The sequence below is a fragment of the Limulus polyphemus genome, unplaced genomic scaffold (genome assembly GCF_000517525.1).
Source record: "Limulus polyphemus unplaced genomic scaffold, Limulus_polyphemus-2.1.2 Scaffold4099, whole genome shotgun sequence".
In the NCBI taxonomy this organism is placed as follows: Eukaryota; Metazoa; Arthropoda; class Merostomata; order Xiphosura; family Limulidae; genus Limulus; species Limulus polyphemus.
Genome location: NW_013669709.1, coordinates 9141 through 29502, shown reverse-complemented (window position 1 = coordinate 29502; position 20362 = coordinate 9141). Strand labels below are relative to the sequence as shown.

At 32.9% G+C, this 20362-nt stretch overlaps 1 protein-coding gene and 1 long non-coding RNA gene across 2 annotated transcripts in view; both read left to right on the top strand.

Moving 5' to 3' along the window:
- Positions 1–6870: 6870 nt before the first annotated feature.
- LOC106470584 (ATP synthase subunit g, mitochondrial-like) lies at positions 6871–13589 on the top strand. Its single transcript, XM_013931148.2, has 3 exons — positions 6871–6976; positions 11015–11175; positions 13304–13589. Exons 1-3 carry the CDS (start codon positions 6925–6927, stop codon positions 13400–13402), a joined length of 312 nt encoding a protein of 103 aa, XP_013786602.1. The 5' UTR covers positions 6871–6924; the 3' UTR covers positions 13403–13589.
- A 5220-nt stretch (positions 13590–18809) lies between these two features.
- Positions 18810–20362, top strand: part of LOC111088599 — an 8548-nt gene continuing 6995 nt past the window's right edge. Inside the window, exon 1 of the long non-coding RNA XR_002613072.1 lies at positions 18810–19122. This is a non-coding gene — a long non-coding RNA (uncharacterized LOC111088599). The remainder of the gene's footprint in view (positions 19123–20362) is intronic.

Sequence of the window (20362 nt, the reverse complement as noted above, 5' to 3'; positions counted from 1 at the left end):
GACGAATATACGCCATTAAATATTACATTTGGGCCACAACAGGAACATACATCTTTAATAATTACATTTGGGCCACAACAGGAACATACATCTTTATTAATTACATTAAGACCAAACAGGAAGATACACCATTAATAATTATATTATGACCAAACAAGAACATACACCATTAATAATTATATTATGACCAAAATGTAACATACACCATAAAAATTACATTTGGACCACAACAGTAAAATACACCATCAATATTTATATTATGACTAAAGAGGAATATACACCATCAATAATTACATTTAATCACAACAGGAACATACACCATTAATAGTTATATTGTGAACAAAGAGGAACATACCCCATTAATACTTATATTATGACTAAAGAGGAATATACACCATTAATAATTACATTTAGACACAACAGGAACATACACCATTAATAATTACATTAAGACCGAACAGGAACATACACCATTAATAATTATATTTTGACCAATGAGGAGCCCCCCAGTGGCACAGCGGTATGTCTGCGGACTTACAACGCTAGAAACCGGGTTTCGATACCCGTGGTGGGCAGAGCACAGATAGCCCATTGTGTAGCTTTGTGCTTAATTACAAACGAAATAAACAATCTTCCATGATATGTATAAGCAACAATACGATCAGTACAACCACAAACATAAACACATTAAAAAAAGGGTCTAAAACCATCTTCGTTTTGATGATCTCGAATATAATTCGTATAGAAATCTTTCATTTTTGTATTACTTATAACCCAGTTTATGACCATACTTCTATTGTAGGTGAACAAAGACATACCGCTGTGCCACTGGGGGGGGGGGGCTACTCAGTTATTGTTTTTTATCTTTGTTATATTACTTACTGTTGTGCAGCTAATAATTTTTATCTATTAACTCATCAACTAGATAGGTTTGGTTCGGTTTGTATTTCGTGGGAAGCTACACGAGTGCTATCTGCGCTAGCCGTCCCTAATTTAACAATGAAAGACTAGATGGAAGGCAGCTATTCATCACTACCCACCGCCAACTACTGGGCTACCCTTTTACCGACGAATAGTGGGATTAAGCGTCACTTTATAATGCCTCCACGGCTGAAAGGGCGAGCATGTTTGGTGGGACGGGGATTCAAACCCGCGACCCACAAATTGTGAGTCTATCGTCCTAAACACTTGGCCATGCCGGGCCCAACTAGATAGGCCAGGCCGTTTTGTTATTATAAGCCAATCTCATTTGTTGTTTCTAGTAAAACATTTACAGTATTTTAATCTCTACTCATACATTTTTGGACACTTGTGTTGTTTTTTTATCATTGATAACTTTTATTTAATGTAAATTCGTTTTTATTTAACTATACACCAGGGTTTCTTACCTTACAATTTTTGTTCCTACTGACATGCGAAAGAAGAGGGGCGCTTTTTAACGACACTGTAATTTTTTACTGACATCATTAAAAGACAACTTTTTTTTTTGCTCTTTTGTGTTTTGCAGATAGTGCTAAAATGTGACTCTTTTACTGGCTGTTCATAAACTTATGGACGTTTAGCAACCGTGCTACCTACATTAAAAAAAATAATAAATAATATTTTTATAATTCGTTTACTGAATGAAAGCAAAAAAAAAAATCCAGTTTATATTGATTTGCATAGATGGCGCTATCATACGGAAGTTCCTAAAAATAGAAATTCATAACTTTCATTTCCTCAATCGATTAAAATGTGTACTCGTTGACTATTGATTTATGTGGTGCGCTCACTTTTCGACTTATAGTTATCCTTTCTAACAGCACATTAGAGACAAAGATTCATAAATTCAGTCTGTTGTGAATTTCGCTCGCATTAGATAAAAGAAATAGCATACATCACAAACACCACCAATAGTGTTACACTTTGCTTTTTTAAAGGCAATTGGCAGTTTATAAAAACAATATCATCTTCTAATTTATGCGACGAACTATTTCCATTAAAAGTGAAGAAAATCAAAAATGTTCGAGAATTAAGATTTTGAAGTGTTTTTAAATGTCGAACTAAATTATAGGTATGAAGACGTTTTTGAAACGACTATTTTGTCGATTTAATTACTAACACTTTACAGCTTTAGCTTCATTTGTTTGTTGTTAAACATAAATCTATAGATGGGCTATTTGTGCCTGGGTATCTAAATCCGACTTTTATTCTTATAAGCCCTCAGAGGGGTACTGAAAGGCTCTGTTTTGATAATTTGTTTCAGAATAACACCACTCTGGACTATCTACTATATGTTGTGTCCATCGCGGGGAATCGAATCCCAGATTTGAGCATTGTAAGTCCATAAACTTACCGCTTACAAACCACCGGGAGATCTGTTTTGAAAAAAATATGATTAAGTGTGTTTATGTTTTTACACTGATTTTTAGATTTTTAATTTCGAGCAATGCTACTCGAGGGCTATCTGCGTTAGCTGTCCCTTATATAGCAGTGATAGACTAGAGTAATAGACTCTTGGACTAATGTCTTACGAACGAATAGTGGAACTAACCGGCTGAAAAAACATGCATGATCAGTAATGGAGATTCGAACCCGCGACCCATAGATTAGGAGTCGCGCGCCCTAACTATCAGCCCATGACGGGTTGCAGTGATTGGAAAAGGGTGTTTTGATATAATGGTAATAACTGGAATCTTGCTAAATGTATATATATATATATATATTATGATGAAAGAAACTTCTTTAATATAGAGGGCTACAGGTTGGTTAATAAAGATAGAGAACTAAAAAGGGGAGGAGTGGCTGTATGTTGTAGTTGTTTGTAGCTAAGCACAAAGCTACAAAATGGGCTATCTGTGCTCTGCCCACCACAGACATACCGCTGTACCACTGGCTTTATATGTAAAATGGGAGTTACAGCCTGTTCAAGTTGTAGATATCAAAGCTAATACCAATGAGGTTGAATCTATTTGGGTTTCGGTTAGTAGTTATAATGGGAGAAGGATTTTAGTCAGAATTTTTTAATAGATCATCAGATGAAACTGGGGAAAATATTGTGAAACTCTACATAGAATGGGAAAATTAGAGTCAAATCATAAGGGAGACACGTTTTTAGAAACTATTCGGGATAGATTTCTTCAGCAATTGGTTTGATAACCTACTAGGAACAATGGTGTTTTACATTTATTGTTAACTTCTAATAAAGAAGTGTTTGATAGGGTAGAGATTGGGGAACATCTGGGTGCAAGTTATCCTTGCTCAATTAAATTTGATGTTTTGCTTCATATGTAGATAAGGAATAATGAGATTTGGGTTAAAAATTTCAAAAACAAATTTTGAAGATATGAAATAAGAATTATTTTCTGTGAATTGGACAACTGAATTAATTGGAGATACTGGTGAAATGTAGAAAATTTTAAAGATAGGTTATTAAACACTCAAAATAAGTATGTATACAAAAAAGGGTGGCTCAAGTAAAAAAACCAGGTTGGCTCACAAAGGATATAAAGTATAAAATTATAGAAAAGCATTATAAATATAAGAAGTTGAAATTCACTGCATTGATGGGAGATTTTGGAGGATTATAGAAAATCAAGAGGTTTGGTCAAACGGAAATTAGGCAATCAAAAACTATATGGAAAAAGTTTGGCTGAAAATGTAAACATAAATAATAAGAATTTCTTCACATACATTAAGGGTAAGCAAGATGTCAGGAAGGTAGTAGAGCCTTTGAGGGATGAAACAGGAAGGCTAACATCTGATGATTATGGCATAGCTGAGTTATTAAATTCTACTTTTTCTTCAGCTTTCACTAATGAAGATTTAAGCAATATTCATCAGCCTGAACAGTTATTAGATGGAAACAAGGTTGAACAAGATGATCACATTAATTTTGATCTTGTTAAGTACAACTGGGAAATGTAAAGAATGATAAAGCACCTGGGCCGTCATATGCTACTTATCCAAGAGTTTTGAAAGACGTTAAGAATTGGATATGTGAGCCACTTGCTCTATTTGTCCTAAATCCTTGAATTGTGGGCAGATACCAGAAGATTGGAAGTTGGCTGATGTTAGTCCTCTTTTCAAGGGAGGTGATAACATTTCCCCAATAATAATAGGCCTACAATCACTCTTCAGTGATGGAAAATATATTTGAAAAGTCTAATAAAAGATGCTTTGACAAGCTATTTAACAAAGTTTAAAATTTTGTTGGGTAATTAGCATGGTTTCATCAGGAGAAAATCTTGCTTTACTAAGCTTTTGCCATTCTCTGAAGAAGCTACTGTTGTGACGATGAGAGTATAAGTGTGGATGTGATGTATCTGAATTTTAGAAAGCATTTAACAAGGTGCCACATAAAAGACTTGCTAAAAAGTTATTTCTGTAGGTGTGGGGGATAGGTTGCCTCCTTGGATGTAAGAAAGCATGTAAGATGTAACAGTTGTTATAAATGGAGTTCAGTCAAACTGGTTTCATGTCACGAATGGGGTACCTAAGGGCTCAGTGTTAGGACCTATGCTCTTTTTTTTAATGACATAGATGAAGGAATGGCCAATAAATTATTCAAATTTGCTGATGACATTAAATTTTGGGTGTTGCTGGCTATGATGAGGATGCTACTGCTTTACAAAATGATTTGGAATATTTAGAGAGTTGGGTAAATAAATGGCAGATGACTTTTAATTATAATAAATGCCTGTGTGATATCACAATGAATATATTTTTGATTGGAATAACTTTAGCAATGTTATGGAAGAAAAATATCTTGATGTTCTGGTTCATCAGCATCTTAGCCATCCAAGCAATGTGCTGCTACTAGTGGCAGGGCAAATAGGATTTTAGATTGTATCTACAGAAATACTGAATCAAGTCTAAAGTGTCCTGTGGTTGGCAGAGCACAGATGGCTCTTTGTATACCTTTGTGGTTTATAACAGACAAAACTAATAAGGTTATAATGTTATTGTATAGGTCATTGGTTAGGCCACTTTTGGAGTGTTGTATTCAGTCTTGGGCTCCTTACCTCAGGAAGTATATTGCATTGTTGGAAAGGGTTCAGAGAAGGGCTACAAGAATGATATCTAGGAAGGAAATGTTATCACATGAGAATAGGTTAAGATCTCTAAACTTGTTCCTCTTTACTTTTCGTGGATTCCATTCTAAATTGGTATATTTCATTCATAGAGAGCGTAGACTGGCTTAGGCTAAGAAAATCCATTTCTTGACATTGATCCAAAGGTGAACATCCTTCAGAGGAAAATGATTAATAGTTATGGTAAATATTTGTTAAGTTTGATCTCGATTTAAGGGTAATTTGAGAGACATAGCAAAGGCCCAAGTAAACCTTGTATCTGGGCTCAGGACACAGTTTTAATTCTCTTTTATCTTTATCATGAATTCTTCTCTCAAAAATCCGAGGTTCGATTCTCCCCGATTGATAGAACGCAGATAGCTTATTATATAGCTGTATACTAAAACAATAACAAATAAATAAAAACTCCAAGTAGAGATCGTCAGCAGTTTAATATAAATTAATAAAATTTGTGTACAATTTTAGACTTATTTATTGGAGTTTTAATATTTTGTACTCTGATAAAAATGTTTACACGTTTTCACAGAGATAAAATATATGTCAATATAATTTCAAGAGCAGTTTGCGAAAGATTTTCAAAATTAGACTACTCTTACATCCATTTATCACAGTTACATATGTTTTTCAATGTTTACCCCAAGTTTCAAATACCCGACATTAACTTATTAATGCTTCAGTCCACTTCAAGTAAATAACCTCTATCAGAATAATGATATCTTCGTTAAAAAAGTCTGTGATCTCTCCATACCTTGCTTCGCAGTGGCACAGCGGTATGTCTGCAGAGTTACAACGCTAGAATCCGGGTTTTTATACCCGTGGTGGGCAGAGCACAGATAGCCCATTGTGTAGCTTTGTGCTTACGTTCTAACAACAACTCTATACCTTAAAATTTACGATTAGTGCTGACCAATGATTACTTTTGCAGTTTGACTCGATTGTCGATTTGATACTTGTAAATCATTCCTATTATCATCAGTTATGTTAATTACATCATTAAAAAATACATATGAAAACAAGATACAGAAAAATGTTTCCTGATTAAACATTTTTAATGATAAACATTTCATAACAAAATATAACTAAGAGAAGATCAACATAAATATAAAATAAGCAGTTATGATCTGTTGGAGTGCAAAAGCTTTGAACGCAGGTAATCTAACCTTTTGGTTTGTTTACGTTCTTAGTTAAACAAGTTCTCATTAATGAATAGTAATTATTGTCCCCCTCCCCCAGTACCACAGCAGTAAGTCTGCAGACTTATAACCTAGAAATCAGGTTTCGATACCCATGGTGGACATAGCACAGATAGCTCCTTGTGTATCTTTCTGCTTAATTACAAACAAACAAAGAATAGTAACTATTGCACAATTCCTCGTGCCAAACTCTCTCTTCCAGAAACTCCCCCTTGTCTTTCAGTGGCTAAAAACTGGGTTTCCTTATTTTTAGTGCACAGTGTAACATTGAGAAGAAAGAAAATATTTTTTTCTTTTTGCTGTAAACCATATATATGCGGGATAATATAATGACAAGAGGAATGGCCCTGAGTGCTTTTTTATAAGTGAACATACAAACGACGCTTATTTTTTTTACGTACTAATTCAATCGAAATGTAGGCGTTAAGTAATCGTATAAATTCAGTTGTGAATAAAATATAACATTCACTATGTATAACCGATAAAAAAAACTTGTGTGAATTTTAAAAACATAATTTTTTCTTATATTTAATTAAGATATATTGTTTTTTAATGTAATATATCAATATATATATATATATATTATACTTTCTGTTGACACTAGAGGGACAAACATCTCAAAGCTCAGGCTGTGTAGGGTGTACTTTGGCGAAGAAAAAATGTCTAAAGCAATTACATCTTTAGTTTCTAAAGCTCCCACGCTAGCAAAAGGTAAAATGAAAAGCCAAAAGATAACAATCATAGCTTATTATTTTCAAGTAGAAATTGAAATACTTTTTTGATAGTTTAGTGGTTCTTATTTTTGCTATTCCAGTCACCTTTAATTGACCTCTACTCTAGCTGTTTGTATATTTGTAGGCTTAGCAATACTAAGCTGTAAAAAAAAGGTGTAATCTATTCAACACTTCTAATACCAATAGTATTAGAAGTTCTATTAGTATTACTACTAGAAGTAGAACACGATAAGCTACAGACACAAGTGTAGGATTTTCCCTAAGCATTATTTAAATGAACACAAATGTGAAATTTCGAAGAATCAAACGTTTTATTCATCAAATTATTGCCAGTAAGCAGTAGTCAGTGTAATTTTAATCTTTAATTTTATTATTTATATTATCTTCTGAGTAGTTTAAAAAAAAGTATTCTAACTTCTTCTATATTATGTGAAATCTCTTCGATTTCATACATCTGAATATACACGTAGAAAACTGAGTGTTACTATTATTGTTAATCAAAACCTACTCACCATTAGTAGCAGCATGATTTATAATTATAAGCTAGTATTATATGCCTATATTTTGTATATACCTTTGTATATTTATATTATATAAAATATATTTTATAAAGATATGAAAACATGAAATATTTTACAAAATTAAAGATATGTAAACTAGTATCTGGTTTGTGTTATCTACCTCATCAGATGGGCCTCTGTGTATGAAACGAAGTATTTATATGTATAACTACAATATATATATATAAATGTTTACCTTGGCAGATGTAAATGTAACAATTTTCTATGTTTTTTTTGTTGATGGTTGCCCAAGCCTTGTGTGATTTATAGGCCTTCACGCTAGAAAGATAAAATGTTTCAGTGCAAGAGCTGTTATTAAATCCATGATGCCTGTCCCTTAATCCTCTACAGACAGGTCATGGGTCAAAGGTCATATCATAGCGTTTATTGACTCGCATTATAAATTTTATTAAACTAATATTTCATGAATTTTTGTCAATAAGTTTGGTATCAAACTTTAGATTATAATTCAAATTTTAATATTATACATTATTTAATTTCTTAATTTAAAAATAAATATTAACAAAACACAGTTAAACATTGATTTTCTTATGTCATGTGGTATGTTGAATGCAGCACTGGTTCAAATTAGATGTTTGTGATGTCAAAATACTAAGTCTGTAGTTTCTTATGAATTAGGAACTCAAATTACTGATATTGACAAGCTAGAATGTAATATAAGAACCTCATATTTTTTCTATTTGCTGAGATATCACTCACGTACTGAATCAAACAGTGGCCCCACTCTCCTCTTTCCATTTTTAGAAACTGTCCCTTATATACACTTCAATATATGACATGTGAATAACCAATTAAAAGCTCACAATGTCCCCTAGTGGATTTCTCAGCCATTTTCTTGTGTCAGAACACCATCTCATTCTTTCAAACAAAGAATTCAAGGAGGTAGGTTGTCTTTAGTCTGCTCGAAATTTCATAATTTTTTTAGATCCAAATACAGCTTAGTCACTAAGCTTGATAAATGATAGTGGAATTCTATGGTATCAATATAGTAATTTATAATTTGGGGGGCTGTTCATGCTAATTGCCCAGTAATAGTTTTCAGATTCACCTTCTCTTCTCGACATAGTTTACAGAATATTTTGCCACTGTCTTCTTAGTGTAACCAGTTATTATCCAACTCATCCCTGTAAGTACTTTTCCTTTTCATACTCATGATGCTGTTGCCTTTTTTTTCTATTGCATTCTTTCTCAAATCATCAACATTTGGTTCTCTTCATTTAAGAAATTTAACTTTGGACAATTTTTGTGTGGTTTGGGTATTTTTTATGCCATGTTCTCTGTGACTTTGACAGAATATCTTTCGACATCATTGGTCTGTCACGGGTAGACTCTCGGTGTTATTCATAAGTACAAAATCCTTTTGCAATACCAATTATTTTGATTATTAAAGGACACTACTTTAAAGGGGAACAAAAAGTTACTGTTATACCATATTTTAGAGAGAAATTAAATATCATGTATGAAATAAAAATAATTTAAGTGATTTGAAAAAAATAAAAAATGTTTTGACTTGTGTTTTTTCATGAAATCTGAGTTCACAACAAAATAAATTGAGACACGTTGATATCTTTAGTTTCCTTTCAACTTATTTATCATCCACTATTTAATTCAGTGATTTTCCTGATAACCTCCACTACAAAATACATTTTACAATGAATTATAGGATTAGCCCCTAAAAATGCATGTTTGGGGGCTCTGCTGGCCCTCTAAAAAAGAAAAGTTAAGCATGAGCCCTGATTTTACATATGTACAATATCATTAGACTGGGAACTGTCATACACTCAACTGAGTTTCATGGTAATTTATATGTATACAGTAAGTTATAAAGTAAAACTATCTTTCTTTGAAACTGGGAACATTCTTATTTTTAAATATTCATTGTGTACTATTGGATTTTAATGCATTTGTGTTGTTGTAAGATCACAGAAGGCCATCCTAACTTTAATATTCATTATTTTAAACCCAGTATTCTAGTGCAAACTGAACCAATACTTTATTATTTTGAATTGGCCAAGTGCCAGATCTATAAATTTCTTATTGCATGTTGTCAATGCAAAGTAACATTGCTAGGAAAAAATTTGGGTAGGGATGTAGGATTTTTGTTTGCTTTTTTGTGTTAGACATTATTGCACTGTGCACCCTCGTAAAAATAGAGGATGTTTTTCTTGCATTCGGTCAAATCAAGAATGAAGTTACTTTCAGTTTCTTTAATTTCATATATATATATATTAATTTTGCAAATCTGTGTTGTTTTTCCTTATATTTACTTCTCATAAAGCCTATGGGTTTTAGCCTGAATTTCTTGTTTCTAATTGCCTGAATACTTTACATTGAAATGTACTAGTGAAATTGTACCTGTAGTTGATTTATATATGTTATGCCTAATCCTTTTCATAATAATGTTTATTAGTTCTTCGTAGAGTTATAGTTCTTTAAAATACATGGTATATTATGTACGTCAAGTATGCATTCTTGATACGAATCGCCAAAATTCAAATTAACTAAACTAAATGATGTAAAGATTTTAAAGTGTTCGTTTGTCTGTTTCACAGTAATATGACAGTGTTGTTGAACTTCTAAACTGTTTTTGAATCATATATATCATTATTTACATTTAATATGTTAATATTATCCACAGTATAAACTAAACCTTACTTTTCCAAGCAAACCTTCCATAGGCAACAAGTTTTAATAAGTTAATACTATCTCAAAGTAAAATAATCCCTGATCTTTCAAATATTCTGTAAACAGCACATTATTTCTGGGTATTGCACCATTTGCACAACATTGTGTGTATTTTAAACGTTTGAAATCTTCCATCTTGATCAATAATTACAAAGAAAGTATTTGGCTAGTTGAAGAATTTTGAAAGTAACAAAGAGAACATTTCATTGTCAGTCATCGTAACATGATGTCTAAACACGAGTATGTGTACTTTAAGGTATTCAACGTTTCGTTGAACGTGGAAGGTCATTACTGAGCAACGGCTTCAAGTGAGAGCCATGTTGCCAAGCATAATGAGTTAAATGAAACTAAACTTAGTAGTATGTAAATTATGCATGTTTGAACTTACTTTAAGTGATTAAATGGTGTTCTTAAAGTTTGATAATTAAAGAATATGTTGCTCAAAAATAGATATAGGTATGTTTCTTGTCAATAAACTGAAGCGAGCATGCTCTAAAAAACATTTCAAGTTCTTTATCTTTATTACGTTTAAATTTATCACAAATATTACTATGTATATATATGAAAAAGCACACCATTTGTATTGAAAAATTCAAAAATTACCATATGCCAGGTCACCTTTTTTTTGGACATCATAGCAACCTGGCATCTAGAATTAAGCAGGCTCTGGGAGACTGAAGATTACTTAGAAAACTGTGGAATATTTAATAATATCAGTCATTTAAAAACTATTAATACACTTATTGTAGGATTTTTAGATTCATCTCGTCCAAAGCTGAACACTTTCCTAAAGTATGCAAGAGTTGAATTGGCTCCTCCTAAACCTTCAGAGTTCCCTCAAGTTGTCCAAGGGTTTAACAAACTAATGAACTCTGCTAGAACTGGAAGTTGGAAAAATATTCCTGTTAGAGTGAGTAATTTACTGAGAACTTATTCTTTTGTAATCTCAGTTTGTTTTTTTATTGATAATTTAATGAAACTTTGTTTTCTTAGATAACAATCAGATGACAAAAATTGTTAACCTAAAACCACAAGAAGGTACTCAGTCAAGTAAGATTTGAAGTTGTATCATTGCAAGTAGTCTATGTATTTGTTTTTTTTTAACATTTTGACAATTTATGACAAATTTAATTATGACTCAACTAATAACCAAGAGATTAAGACATTAGATCTTATGATTAATAAGTTATGATCAAGAATAATTCAAGTAGATTGGTCAGAACTGTAAAGTAACTTATGAATTAATAAAACTAGTTCTATGTACTAAAAGTACAAAAATTGTTAAAATCAGTATACAAGAATCTAAGATCCATCCTGATTAAATGTTAACTTATAAAACATGGCAGTGTTTTACGAGTGTTACGGAGCCTACTAAATCTTGTCATCTAAGAAACTTTTAAATTCTTTGAGTATTAACTGTAAAATTAAATTGAGTTTAGTTTTTAGAATAAGTTGTAATAGTTATCTAGCAGTTAGAACTAAATTCCTGAATGTAATGATATTAAATTTATTAACATGTTACTTCAAAGGTTCAGATTTATAGCAAATACTTTCAGTTATATTTAGTTTTGAACACGATTTTTTTTGACAAGTCTGGGAGTTACAGGTAAGGAAAAGAAAAGGTTTGTATTCTACATAACTGTTTCCATTTGCATTTAAGATAGTTTTCTTTCCATTCAAACTGAATTAATAGAATTCACATTTGGTGATTTAGTATCTATAGTAAATTAAAACACTGTACTGTTGTTTGTTTGTTTTTTGTCGTAAATTCTGATTTAAGAGGATTCATTAATGGTATTTTCAGCTAATGAATATTTGAAGCAAATAAAGTTACATACTCTAAAGGAAAACTGGACTAGATAATACAACTCTGTGTATAAATATGTTTCTCTAACGAGTAGGGCCTGGCATGGCCAAGTCAATAGGGTGCTTGATTCTCGATCTGCAGGTTGTGGGTTTGAACCCCGATCACCAAATACGCTCATCATTTCGACCATGGGCGTGTTATAATGTGATTGTTAATTCCACTGTTTGTTGGTATAAGAGTAGCTCAAGAGTTTGGCAGTGGGTGGTGTTGACTAGCTGCCAGGGACATCTAGTGCAGATAGCCCTCGAGTAGCTTTGCACAAAATTGCAAGCAAACCAAAAATTAAATAAATAAAGTGATGTTTAAAGTGAAAGTTACAATGTAGAAATTATCCCAAAAATAAATTTTTCAGAGTATACTAAAAGAGGTATAATAGGTCAGAAAGTGCATAATACACCACACATTTACATAACCCATAAGTTGTTTGATATTAAATACAGTACTCTACACGTAACCCTATTTTATTTGTCTTAAAATGTGGTTGGGCATATTTCTTCTTGTGTATGTTGTAACATTCCATAATTGATCTTAATATATTTGTTATTTATAAAATACTTTTTCCTATTTATTTTCTTTACACAGATTTAACTTCATTAAATCAGAAGTTCATGTAGCCTCACTTAAGATTAATTATTTACTCCAATCATGAAATAAATAAAATCTCATGTTTTTGCTATTACTGAATAGTTTAAAAAAAACAACTTTAAAATTTGATTACAGAGAATATTTTCCTGTAAAATGATGGAGCATGAGTTATTAGACTATTCTAACAATATTAATGTAGGACATTAGAAGAAAAAGCATAATTTTGCTTGTAACTGGTGTTTCAGATGTTATTTGTATCAAAAAGAAGTTATAGTACATTATAGTTATAATTGTCTGAACTTTTTTGTAGTTTGATGGGGATTGTATATTATCTTTAATAAGCCCTGTGAATTGTAAGTCATTTAAAGTTTGTCATGTGATTCAAATAGTTTTTAATGAATCGATCGTAATTGAAAATTCTCTCAAGTAAGTTCTAGTTAATAGTTTACTATTCAGTTTAGGTATAATAAGAACATTTAGGTTATATTTTTAGAATTTGACACTGCAAACAGATGACAAAAATGTAATATAGTAGTAAGAAAATACTTGATTTGTTTCATTAACATACGTTTTGCTCCATTGACAGGAGGCCTGGCTGAATACTTTGATAGCACTGGAAATTAGCTTCTGTTTTTTCATTGGAGAATGCATTGGAAAAGGAACTATTATAGCCTACCAGGTGTAGATATTGGAACATTTCTTGGCATGTAGAGGAAATAGTACGACATTGAGATGAACCTGTTAGATAAAAGTGTAGATGAAGTTGTAAACTGAATAAATAAAATAACGGAAAATACATTGTATCATGTTACCCACCTGGTCCGTTTTGAATAGAAAAACAAAACAGAAAATAAAGTGATAAACACTAAACAGTTTTTATGTTGTTTTTTGTTTATGTTCCTACAGAACTTGTAAAGTAGAACAATAACTCATAACTAACCAAATAGTTTTTTATCGCATGAAGAATAAAATTTCGAAAAACATGGCATCTGTGCTGCTCACTGATTGGTCAGTGATTTTATTGTTATCTAACTTTATTAGCCACTGGTATATAGTTCCATGTATCCTGATTACTAAGATACAGTTTATTTGGATTTGTTAAACTAAATTACATTTTTTTATTGAAGAAGAAGAAGAAACACAAATTGTTTAATTTTACATTCAGAAAAAATTCCAGTCGTGTGTGATGGTGTCGATCTTGAAACTTCACCAGATTTAAATTTATATTTAACTGTTTACATATTATGATGCAGAAAGGTAATTAAAAGATCCAATAGGTGGCGCTAGTAATGATATACTCTAAATTTTACACCTGAAACAAAAAAGCCTGAAATCTTGAGAACTATAGAATCAAGCATACAAAATTTATATTGTTAATCTCATTGTTTTCGTAACCTTGGAATTGTTGAAAACAAAAATTATCTAATTGCTGTATTTTATATAATTCAAAACCTTCCATCTGTTTCATACATGTGTAAGTCTTTGTGTTATGAGTTCCTGCGCTCGCTTCATTTAAAAACTGTCATATTTTTAATAAACAACTGATACATTCTGGAGACATAGGTCATCATTTTATTTACATTTATAGATATGTTAAATAATAAACTTCAGTTTATTAATATATATATTTTTATTTATTAAATGAAAAAAAAATGATAAGAGAGGTATAAATATCATGAAGTTGGTAAAAGCGTATCACCAAAAACAAATTTCTTAGGAGAATTATAAATATTTGTAGTTATATATACGTACTAATCACGCAAAGTGGAAAAGGCCAATGCTCCCTAACGTCAGAAAGGCAACAACATACTTATAATGTAAGTTATTACAAAAATATAAACTATACTAAACGCGTGTAAATAATATATGAAATAATTAAAGGCAAGTCCTTCCTGTTCTCTGCGATTTTTGTTACTCCATAAACATAAGCCTAACTTAAGATACCAAGTTGTCATCATAAGTAAACACTTTTGGATTCAAACCAAATACATTTGTTATTTATCAAGATTTCAGCTAAAAACAAACGTGTCTGTGAGTAAAATCTCCAAAAGTCTGACACTGGTCTTACGACCAGAATGATATTTACAAGAACATGAACACGGGTAGAAGATAACGTTAACAGCAAAGTCTGACGAATGGCTAATGAAAGAAGTTGTTTATTGTAGACATATGTTTTAGCTTTTTACAGTATTTCTTGGAACAATTTCAGCAGGCTTTCTGTCTTTTTCCTACAGGTAGAAATGCACTTCGTACGAAAACTGTGATGTGTGCATTGTTAGTTTTGACTGATACTTGAAATAGGGTTTTAGTTTTGGTAGAACATCAGACTTTTCTCACAAAGTTTTGTTACAGTTTTGACTGATACTGTATACGAGTTTTAGTAGAATATCAGACTTTTCACACTTCTATCACAAGGTTTTGTTACACTTTTAATTAATACTGTATATGAGTTTTAGTAGAATATCAGACTTTTTACACTTCTCTCACAAGGTTTTGTTACAGTTCTGACTGATACTGAATACGAGTTTTAGTAGAATATCAGACTTTTCACACTTCTCTCACAAGGCTTTGTTACAGTTCTGACAGATACCAAATACGAGTTTTAGTAGAATATCAGACTTTTCACACTTCTCTCACAAGGTTTTGTTACAGTTTTAATTGATACTGAATACGAGTTTTAGTAGAATATCAGACTTTTCACACTTCTCTCACAAGGTTTTGTTACAGTTTATATTGTGTATACATATTGGTGGAATATCAAACTCTGACAAGTTTTTCACCCTTCTCTCACAAAGCCTGTTTGGTAATAAGTTTTAACTCGTACTGTGTATACATTTTTGTAAGACATCAACTTCAGACTCAAGTTTTTCACACTTTTTTTTTATGGCTTGGGTATAATAAATATCTTGGTTGGCGACTGCATTGTGAACACGAATATTTCCCTATGTGTCATGTGTGTGGTGAACAAAAGATGAGATACATCGAACCTGAAATTAACCGCTTTTTGCGTGGTAACGTGTTTCCAGAAGACATGATTCATCTTTTGTTGCCGACATGGAATATTCTGGAAAATTGTGACTATTAAGTTCTTCTTGGAAACGTCATACTGATAACAGCTAGACTCGCCTCCTCAACCAGCGCCAACGTCGCCAGACAGAACAATAGATCGAAATATGCATCGCGACTTTCCAATGATTCACCAAACACTCATTACTAACTTAACAAGTATCCAGGAGTTTAAACTGACACAGATTGCCTTTAAAATAACGTAATCAGTGCACTATGCGTTTTACCATTAAATCAGTGGATATAATGCTTTATGACTGAAAGAAATTAGTTCAAAATGGAGATTTGAGAAATTACCAACAGCAAAAAATAACCTTATAATGAGGAACTGATTGAAGAAAAATTAAATTTTCTTATATTTGTGCTTCTGTTGTGTACAATATGGTCACTCATATTTATTAATTTAGAATTGTATTTTCGTTGTTTTGCAGGTTCAGTCGAATTGACTGGGTGTTTCCTTATTTACTTACAGTAATAAAAAGACTGGGCGTGGCCGGTGGTTAACGTTCTGGGCTGTGGGTCGTAAGGCCTAAAACTCGAGACAGGATATGTTACTGAATACGCTCAACAATTTCAGCCGTAGTAATCAATTCTGATGTTCGGTTAATAGTAGCTTTATAGGCGGCAGTTGCTGTTGACTGGTTGCCCTCTCTGTTGTTAGCGTATCTAAATTGGGGACGGCTTCAGGGATCCTTGATCTTCTTGTTTGGTCTGTTTCACATAAGATATTGTTCAGGTTGAAAATACCAAAATCAGTAGACAATAAACACCGTACATTCAATGTCACAAGTGATGACGTTTTCTGGAAACGTGACAGTACCATGAAAAAGGTTTTATTTATTGATGGGTTTTGAGCAAATACATCGTAACTGAGAAAACAAAAATGAAAAATACTCGCACATTTGTTATCAAAAACATCGTCATTTTAAGATCACAAATACTACTGCTGTACAAAATACCTGTACTTAAAAAAAAAAACATCTTCAAATGTGTAATGAACGTTTTAATGATTGGAGGATTTAAAATGTTGTATATTCATTTGTCTGGCTGCGAAACATAGGAATTACAAAGGATTGATCGCACTTTATGTAAGCACGATTTGTGTATGCTAATACTTTAGCGTGTCGTTGCAGATGTGACCCATGCGAACATGTTTAGGACCTATATATCTGGTTCATGGTAAATTCTCAACCAATCGGTGGTGCACTGCCTCCATTTGTAGACTTATTTTTGACGTGGGGGGGGGGGGGGGGGTGATATCTCGCAACCGTTTACGATGGAGAATATTTGTAGTGAAATGGAAGCTATAATGACGAAAGAGAACCTTCCAACTGCAAAAAAAATATCCATTACGATGAAGCTGAACATATCTCGTGGCATTGCTAACATGAACATGACGAAGGTTCCATCCACACCTGGAGAATCAACGGCTGTTTTAGTAAGAAAACCTGGAGGATCAACGGCTGTTTTAGTAAGAAAGAAACTGGATTCACAACAATCCCGTTCGAGCACGTGCCCGTCACTGCATTATGCAGCTCTAATAGACCTTAGTGACTTTTGAGTATGTATACGGGGTTTTTAAAACCGGCATCCATTTATAGTAGAGAGTCTGTGAAAATAATAAATATACTATGTTAAAGTCAATACACACACAATAAAAACATTTCAAAATAATGACTCTACATGTTTCGTGGAGATGACGTGTGACACGTTGAAACATGTAGTCATTATTTTGAAATGATTGTGTATTGATTTTAACGTTATACACAAGTGCCGATATAAATATATGTGTGTGTGTGTGTGTCTGTGAAAAGTTTTCCAGGAATGAGCTTGACCTCGCCATCCTTCCAAGAATTCTGTTTGATTCAGCAATTCGCGAAAATCTACGCAATGCATATTTACGATAGCCTTCTCTAATTCTGAACTGATGGACTACAAAGAAGGCAACTAGTCTACAGCATCCATCGCCAACTCTTGGGGTACTCTAATCGAATAGTGTAATTTGCCTGTAACTCATATAACACACCCTCGGGCCAAAAGTGCGAAGCGCGATTTTGTGGCAACGGAAAACTCAGATTCACGGTCCGCCACTCTAAATATTAGGCCACTCTCGGCACCCTGCGAAGAAACTTGTCACTTGGAATTTATAGTATTGGACAATAGTATGTAATGAACATGATCGACTATTGATGAAAGGTAGTTTCAAGGACCTGGAACACTGTTCTTATGAAGAGTGGATAACCCCAGTATAGGATAAGCTTGACATGTCCTACAAACATTTGTTTTTTAGAGTAAATAAAATTATATCAAGTTCTTTTCTAACAGAGTTTCCTCTACGATAAGCAACCCACAAGTTTGATGTTCAGTTAATTTATATTGTCTAGTCAGCTTATTACAAAGGATGAAGGTAGGCTTAGTAAAAACAACTGTTCATACTGCATTAGACACGCATGAACTGGAAAAAAAAAGAAGTTAAGAATACTTGACGGAGACGTCACCGTATCCAGAGCCAATGTTCTACTGAAGTCAAACTTATATTTTAAACTATAACTTCCAAATATATAAATGTCTGTGTGTGAGAGAGAGAGAGAGTGGAGGAAGCCAAACACCAACCGACCATATGACCTCGGTCTCCTCACGACTAGTTACGACCTTGGTCGGAGACTCTAAAGAGACATTCTGTTTCTCGACCTACGCTATTACGCAATCGAAACGGTTAAGTTGTTAAACTTTTTACACTCGAAACTTCTGATGAATTTACATCATCTCACGTATTTGTGAGTTAAGTATAAAGAAATACACGCCAGAGCAGATAACCATGATTCACGTATCAGTCATTAAAAACAAAATATTTCCTTTAGATAACGTTTGACTCAGTATATTTAAAAAAAAAAATCTACGCGTAACTGGAAAATGATTTAAATCCATATTTGAATTATATACATCAGCGACAAACTGGTTACATGACGAGTTTCAGACACATCGTGCACCAGTGACATAAAATTTATGAAGCAAGCCAAACTTCTACGAAACATTTCAAATCCCGTGTCATGAGTAATGTTGAACTGTTTTACTAAACCCGTTGTAGCACAAGTCAGTCGTTCCTGCTGGAACTTTTACGTTCAACTCAGGGTTGGCGGCCATGCTGTTCGTGTCACAAATCTCCTGTTAGTTTATGTGTATGCAGTTTTTAACCGAACAACTGGATCTTTGTTATTGGTGATTTTTTTTTAATACAACCATGGTAGAGTTTGTGAGACTAGATTACTGAGTTATTTCGAGAATACAGCGTGATACCATGTACTGGAATATGCGCTATTATATGAGCCAAAGATGAAGGTGAGTCGATTTCATTCCTAAATGTACCATCTTATACTTTTTTTTTTCATCTTCTCTCAATTAGAAATATCCTTTCACAGTTGCAGTTCTGAAACAAAATAATATATACAAGAATTCACGTGAAATATATTAATGTTTCAGAAAATTAACACAAAACGCTGGGACAGCTTTCCTTGTTACTGTGATGCTGATGGAGCTTTCCTTATCAACTTGTTTTTATTCCGTTTACTAATAGTTGGTCTACATAGCACATCACGTGGGGTAATTTTATGTTTCTCTGTTTACTTGACTTCTTCTATACACACACATTGTCTGGACAGTGAGGTCAATGACCTTTATAGATCGAACATAGCTGTCCTAAATTTTGAATTGCAGATCAAAGGAAAAGTCGGAGAATCCCGGCATTTAAAGCAGCTTCATTTAACTAAATAACAGAGTTGATTGCAACTCTTATAACTCACCAACAGCTAAAAATGCATCCAGCCCGATACCCTAACCATTAGTTCACGTTCAGGCTCTGAGTAATTTTAAGTTTTTGCGTGTTACAGCATTCAGCGCAAAATAATTCGATACACTAACCATTAGTTCACGTTCAGGCTCTGAGTAATTTTAAGTTTTTGCGTGTTACAGCATTCAGCGCAAATAATTGACCACCAAAACGTTGGTGAAATCATTTTCTTTGTGTAAAACAAGAGGAACTCCAGCAATGATAAGTGGGATTAACTGCAATATTGTTGGGATTATTGTTTGCGGTTCTTTGTTTGAATCATGTGTTATTCTGTAACCAATGAAATCATTGGCTCAGAAATACTTTGTGTACAATTAATTTAGAAAAGCTTGTTTAGAACGGAGAAGGTTTTTTTGTCATTCTATGGCTGAGTGCTATTCGTTGTCATAAAGCTAAATTGATTCAGTTGCTCCAGGGTCTTATACATCTGTACAAAAGTGTTGATATCAAACGTTAAAAAGTTTGTGTTATAAACACATAAACTATGATTGCTAATGGGAAATCATGTATTGATATAAATCAGGCGTAAGGATTAGAGTTTTTGCATAGCCCAGTATGGTGTGTCTTAAGATTAACTGTATATTGTTAGTACGTTAAGTTTTGTATTTAGTCTGTCCTACTGGTTGGTGACCTGGCATGGCGTTCGACTCGCAATCTGCGGGTCGCGGGTTCGATTACCCGTCACACCAAACATGCTCGCCCTTTCAGCCGTAGGGACGTTATAATGTGACG

Coding starts and splice junctions, on each gene's coding strand:
- LOC106470584 (XM_013931148.2), top strand. CDS start 6,925: ATGTCTAAAGCAATTACATCTTTAGTTTCTAAAGCTCCCACGCTAGCA. Junction 6,977..11,014: donor AGCTCCCACGCTAGCAAAAG/GTAAAATGAAAA, acceptor CACTTATTGTAG/GATTTTTAGATTCATCTCGT. Junction 11,176..13,303: donor GGAAAAATATTCCTGTTAGA/GTGAGTAATTTA, acceptor CTCCATTGACAG/GAGGCCTGGCTGAATACTTT.